At 40.7% G+C, this 6,991-nt stretch overlaps 1 protein-coding gene across 1 annotated transcript; it reads left to right on the top strand.

The window, feature by feature from the left end:
* The first annotated feature begins 375 nt into the window (after positions 1-375).
* Positions 376-6,271, top strand: LOC120108879 (protein NSP-INTERACTING KINASE 1-like). Its single transcript, XM_039122605.1, has 11 exons — positions 376-927; positions 1,013-1,145; positions 1,307-1,378; positions 1,514-1,657; positions 1,759-1,830; positions 1,930-1,989; positions 2,526-2,623; positions 3,975-4,124; positions 4,238-4,579; positions 5,078-5,457; positions 5,688-6,271. Exons 1-11 carry the CDS (start codon positions 825-827, stop codon positions 6,006-6,008), a joined length of 1,875 nt encoding a protein of 624 aa, XP_038978533.1. The 5' UTR covers positions 376-824; the 3' UTR covers positions 6,009-6,271.
* The last annotated feature ends 720 nt before the right edge of the window (positions 6,272-6,991 follow it).

Genomic DNA, 6,991 nt, shown 5'->3' with positions numbered 1-6,991 from the left:
GTGAAGAACCGACTCAATTTAATTAAATATTTTTTTAATTAAATTTTTTAAGTATTTTTTATTTTATTTATTTGGTATTTATTTTAGATTCTAAGCTGGTACGATGGATCTAGTACACGTAGCGCCGTTCAATATTATTAGCTTTCATCCCTATCAGAATGCAACTTTTATGCAATTTAGGCGTGCCGTGATCCCGTGGCTTTTTATTTATCATACTTTGCTTATTTCTTACACTTTTTCTTTTTTTACACGCTCAAAGTAGCAGAGGAATTTTCCGCTCTCTCTCTCTCTCTCTCACACATCAAATAACGTATCCAAACACGCTTCTCCCATTAGTCTCAAGAAAATAAAACTACTCGTTCTTTGTTCTGCCATTATATTCTCCCAAACACGCTTCCCGAACAAGCGATTCAACCGACCCGCCCACCAAGGAGTTTTCTGTTGTTGATTCTTTTGAAGCATCATACGCCATTGCACTACTAACTGCGAAGCTCCTTGGATTTCTCTATTTTTTATACCCACTTTCCTCATTCTGCCAAAACCCAGTGGCAGGCATGTTTGTGCTCCACCTTCCTTTCTTCTTCGCATGCTTCCGAGACACCAAAGCCTAGCCTTTGTCATGCTCGCTGACATCAGAGAGGCATGAAGAAGGCTGCCTGCTTGGTCCGATCGCAGAAGCCAGAAAACAATCAGAGATGAAGGTAAGAAAGAGCTCATCAATGATTTGATCGACTGACTCCACTGCAACCTCCCCTTGCAAGCTTCAAAACCACTCGCAGGCCGTAGTTTCGTTGTATTGGTGTTCTTGGGAGGCTGGGGGTTCCATGGGGGCAAAGAAGGGCCAAGCTTGGATCTTTTGGATGGTCTTCTTCTGGTCCTGGGCTTGTGCAGCTGCTATTCTCTCGCCTAAGGGTGTCAACTTTGAAGGTAGCATCTCCTTCTCTTCCCCTCCCAATCTTCTTCAATGAAGCGAGATAGACTTTTCCCTTGACCCGTTGCTTTTCTGTTCCAGTGCAAGCTTTGATGGGCATAAAAGCCTTTCTGAAGGATCCGCATAATGTTCTTGAGAACTGGGATAAGGACTCTGTTGATCCTTGCAGCTGGACTATGGTGACATGCTCATCTCAGAAATTAGTCACTACCCTGTAATTCCCATCACCCTCTATTAATTAATCCCTTCTGTTTCTCATCATGTTGGGGGGATAAAATGCATGCTTTCTTCTTGATTTGACACCTATGTTCTTTGTAAAGTGAGGGAGGCAATGGGAATGGAGGTTTTGAATTTGTTTTGATGGCATTGTTGCAGAGGAACTCCAAGCCAGAATTTATCTGGTACACTCTCTCCAAGCATAGGGAACTTGACCAATCTTGAGACTGTGTAAGCTTTTTTTCCCCTTCTCTCTCTGTCTCTCTCTAAATATGTTCTTCTCTTGTCCTGTCTTCAATTTCTCTTCCTGAGCACATCTTGGTTAGGAGTTGTCTCTCACTTGGTGTGTGGGGAATGCTTGTGTAGGCTTCTGCAGAACAACAACATATCAGGACCGCTACCAGCAGAGATAGGGAAGCTCTCAAAGCTTCGCACGCTCGAACTCTCCAACAACTACTTTTCTGGTGAAATTCCTTCCTCATTAGGCAACCTGAGAAGCCTTCGATACCTGTAAGTGGAGATAAACAGAAAACCTTTTTAAGCAGCTTCTGTAATTTTGTGCCAATGTCTTATTAATTCTTTTCTCTTCTCATCTCTTTGGTGGAGAGCAGGATGCTCAACAATAATAGCCTCTCGGGACCATTTCCTATGTCTCTGGCTAAAATCACACAACTTATTTTTCTGTAAGTCTTTTTGGCTCCTCTCGACTGGGGTTGACCAAGTTCTTTCTCCTCTGATCATTTCTAACCCAAGGAAGGGACTCTCTGGTTTTCATGCTTCAGGGACTTGTCTTATAATAATTTGAGGGGTCCTGTACCCAGGTTTCCAGCTAGAACATTCAAGTAAGTCTTTCCCTTTCCTTCTTCGTATGGATTCTATTTATTTGAGGATTTCTATAGAGTAGTTCATGCCTGTTCTGAACTTTTATACTCTGCATTAAATGCACATTCTGTTGATCAGGGTTCTTAAACTGAGCAACAAGCTCATAAAGTTATCACCAAAAAGCACTTCAGCAAAAGCATGCTGAAAAAAAAGAAGGCATCTTATTCATAAATGTAACCATCAAGACTAGCCCAATTATTTATCATGGTCTTGCTTCCTACCTGTTGAGAGCTGTTTCCTTTGTCATGGCCAGTCTTTTATTTCTTTATTTATTTATTGCAGTTTGTCCATGAAATATATAAATGAGTGTTCTAAAATATAAAGAGGCAAACCATCATTCTTTCCACCAGGGTCTAGGGGCAATACTTATTAGCAGAATAGGCGATTGATTTGGTTTTCTTTTTATTTAATATGCTCTGCTCTTGCATTTCCCACTTACCTCTATGATAAAGAAGATTCATTGCTGAACTTAAAGCTAACTTTAATTTTGCTGCAGCATCGTTGGGAATCCTTTAATCTGTGCCACTGGTTCGGAGCAAGAATGCTATGGGACTGTACATATGCCAATATCCTTCAACTTGAATAATTCACAAAGTACTGATTCTAACTCTACAGTTTTTCACTTAAAAAAAATCTTCTTCTTTTTTACTTCATAATATTTTCTGAATGAACTACTTTATTTGGTTACATGGGATTGATATTTGGCATATGATTATGGTTAGCTTGCATCTAATAATTTGTAACATTTGTTTCTAAATTGAAATTCAACCAGTATATGTAGGACGAAATCTTTAAATTCCGAAACTCTGGCTCTCTATACAGAATTAGAAAATATAATGTGAATTTGGTAGTCAGCAATATGATTGCCAAGAGTTATTTGTGAATATCTCTATCCACCTAGTCCAAATGTTTGCCTCTTTCATTGCCATCAGCTCTTGCGCTGCACCTAGCAGTTTGATACTGCCACCAATATACTTCCTGCCAAGCCATCTAAATTCACAGAATAATTGCTAATGGGTTAGTATTGATGCATGTAATAGATTGGAAGTGGAAATTGATCTGTTTTCAGCAGTGAAGTCCTGATCAGCTTTTGCAATTTAACAGTTACAATTTCGTTGCCCGAAAAGATTTTTGGACAGTTCTGGACATTAGATGAACTCCCTGTTGCTCCTTTGTTGTAAAATTCCCTGCGGAAGTGCCGTCATCATCATTCTGCCATTTATAGATGACAGATTTTATTGTACAGTCAAATTCTTAGCACGTTTAATTTTGAGTTTCTTTTTTTGCGTTTTTACAAATTTATTTCCATATTTTTTTCTCTGCATAAAAATATACATGCAATTATTATGCAACAACCTAGAATCTTACCCAAAGAGGCTAGCCGAAAGATATTATTTGGGTTCATTATCTCTGTATAAGTATCCAAAATCTTTCTAATGTATAACTAATATGGTGATTAAACATATGCCAATATGGGCTCTTATATACTCTCCCTATTTTAAGCCTTGGCATCCTTGCTAGCCTGAGTTCAAATTCAATCGGAAACACCAAAGTCGACTTGTGGTCAGCCCTAAAAGAGCTCATGTTGTAGTGTCGTCTAGTCTACATTGATCAAGGGCCGGATTTGTTCCAATATCCTTTGCAACAATCCAAGACCTCATCCAAAAAGGTTAGCCGAAAAGTATTATTTGGGTTCACTGGCTCTGTATAGGTATCCAAAATCCCTCTAGCGCACAAACGGTATGGGACTAAACACACGCCAACACAAGCTCTCAAAGGTTAATTTACAACCATCTTTTTATTCCAGTTATGCTCAAGTTGCTGGGATTAGTTCTTCTACTCTGTAATTGCTATTCTTGCTAGTGCTTGTCATGATTGAACACCTTTTATACTGCTTGGGCTTATCATTTCTATTATTTTGATCTTCATTCTGTTTTTACTTAAGGTTCTCCAACCCCAGGAAGACCCAAAAGTCACAAAGTCATCATTGCATTTGTTTCCAGCCTTGGAAGCATCTGTTTACTTAGCCTTGGGTTTGGGCTATTTCTTTGGTGGAGGCAAAGACATAACCAACAAATCTTCTTTGATGTAAATGGTAAGTGAAAATGTAAGATAAGCAAAAGATACGAATCATTTCTCTAAGTTTTTGATTGAAATCATGAAAAAATTGTGTTGATCCATCTAGACTAAGCATAATATCACTTTCAGATCAACACAATGAGGACGTTTGTCTTGGAAATCTGAGAAGATTCCAATTTAGAGAGCTTCAGATTGCAACAAATAACTTCAGCAGCAAAAACATACTAGGAAAAGGTGGCTTCGGAAATGTGTACAAAGGTCAGCTACAAGATGGAACATTGGTAGCTGTTAAAAGGCTGAAGGATGGAAATGCTGCTGGTGGAGAGATCCAGTTCCAGACTGAAGTGGAGATGATAAGCTTAGCAGTGCATAGAAACCTACTCCGGCTGTATGGATTTTGCATGACTCCTACAGAGAGGCTTCTAGTGTATCCTTACATGTCTAATGGAAGTGTTGCTTCCCGACTCAAAGGTAAAATGTTGTGCCTAAGCTATAGTGCATACATCATGATTCGTTCATAGCTGCAAGAGTCGTTATCCTAAGGATTCAAATGTTGTACGGCTATCTGATGTCAAAACTGAATCTAGTCCTCTAATTTTTTGAGCCTTGTTGCTTGATGGTTCTTATTAGGGACTAACGACAACATAGGATAATGGCAATTGTTGAGATTTTAGTAGTAAATATATACCATGACTTCAATAAAAGGAATCATGGACAATGGTGTTAGATGAGAAATTTTAATTTTATGACATGAGATATATTGTATAACAGTACACAAATTGTAAGTCAACTCCTCTCTCCTAGAGATTGGGTCCTAGAGATCATCTTGTTCTAGCATGCAATGGAACTCCATATGGTAGTCTTATAACAGCTTGATCAAGCATGTCCAAGAAGACCAATTTGACTTTCTTACCAATTTCGTATACATGAATGTACCCTGAATCTTTTAGTTTTTTATATTTGCTGCAGCAAAACCAGCACTGGATTGGGGCACTAGAAAGAGAATAGCTTTGGGAGCTGCAAGGGGTCTACTCTATCTACATGAGCAGTGCGATCCCAAGATCATTCACAGAGATGTGAAAGCTGCTAATATATTGCTGGACGACTACTGTGAGGCTGTTGTAGGAGACTTCGGGCTTGCAAAGCTTCTTGATCACAGGGAGTCCCATGTGACTACTGCTGTAAGGGGCACTGTCGGGCATATAGCTCCTGAGTATCTCTCCACGGGCCAGTCTTCTGAGAAAACTGATGTCTTTGGGTTTGGAATTCTTCTCCTTGAGCTGATTACCGGTCTAAGAGCCATGGAATTTGGAAAGGCAGCAAACCAGAAAGGAGCCATGCTTGATTGGGTAAGCACAAACTTCACAAACTCTTTTTTGATGACCTCTCTCTCTCTCTCCCTCTCTCCCTCTCTATGTGTGTGTGTGTGTTTGTGTGTGTGTAAAGCAGTCCGAATTCATCCATTGTTTTTCAGCCACCTTATGCTCGACATTGCTGATATCCCCTACCACAGCTGAAATGGCCATTTATGCTCTCAATCACCATGTAAGAAATGTTCTCTGCCTGTTTAACCTTTCAGGTGAAGAAAATCCACCAAGAAAAGAAGCTCGACATGCTTGTAGACAAGGACCTGAAGAATGACTATGATCGGATTGAGCTCGAAGAGACGGTCCAAGTGGCACTCTTATGCACGCAGTATCTCCCCAGCCACCGGCCCAAAATGTCCGAGGTGGTCCGCATGCTAGAAGGCGATGGACTCGCAGAGAGATGGGAAGCCTCTCAGAGAGCGGAGGCCCCAAAGTTCAAGATGCCCGAAGTCTCCTCCTCAGAACGCTACTCTGACCTGACTGATGACTCCTCGCTGCTGGTCCAAGCAATGGAGCTATCTGGCCCGAGGTAATTAATCGATAATAAAGAGAGAATTAATGCAGATAAACAAGCCATGACCGTTGTACGAGACGAGTTTGTGTAGTATATATCAGGGCCACTATGTTTTAATAGCTATTGAGGTAGTTAAGTCAGTCTTGATCGAGTGTTGAAGAATGCGAACGGGTCATGAGCATTTTGTATAGAATAACATGATATTATCATGAATTGCGACAGTGCATAGGTGATGTGATTGAATCATAAGAAGGGAATTGTAAGCAATTTGGTTCCTTCGTTTGCAGCAAGTGCAGCTTTATGTTCATTATATGAAGATCCTCTTCTAAGACAAAGCTGAGTCGCCACAGCAGAGACACTGACCGAATGCTCCCAGATGCAGGGAACTCGGATGCTTGTTGCTACCCAATCTCTGATCAGGCAAATATAGCCAGTTGAGTTCAGTTTTTTCTATCATGCAATAGATGGTTAATGGGTCACTGGAGATGCTGGCTTGAGAAAGGAGAAGATATAATCTACTTTATTTGGTCTCATTTGGTTTTAGGCGACTCTGTTTTGATGTAAAGGAAGGTAATGACAACCCGGCTTTTGTTGAATAAGGAAAAGAATACAGAGTTTATTTGCTGCCTAAGACTCCATGCAGCAATTCGATCAATCAAGGGTCCATTACAAACAAACCGGATGTATCACGGGGAGGAGAACAAAATGGCACTTTTTGGGACAAAAAGCTGGACAAACGGAGGAGTTTCATCACCAAAAGTTGGTCTGCATCCATGCACGATGGAGAGACGTTATTCTCGCTGTTCATCTGGAGCCAACGACATCAGGTTCTACCACGTCTGGTAACAGGGCGGATCTGGGTAGTTATTGGGCTTTGCTTATATGCGAGTAAGCTCGAAATTTAAGGTCCATGGTTGGGCCTGGCTAGGTTCGAGTCTCTCTCTCAGAGCTGATCGCATTCCTAGAATTGAGCCTGGGCTGGGTGAGAGCTGAGAAACGCGC

Source organism: Phoenix dactylifera, unplaced genomic scaffold (assembly GCF_009389715.1).
Source record: "Phoenix dactylifera cultivar Barhee BC4 unplaced genomic scaffold, palm_55x_up_171113_PBpolish2nd_filt_p 001612F, whole genome shotgun sequence".
Taxonomy (NCBI): Eukaryota; Viridiplantae; Streptophyta; class Magnoliopsida; order Arecales; family Arecaceae; genus Phoenix; species Phoenix dactylifera.
This window is presented reverse-complemented; position numbering and strand designations above follow the sequence as displayed.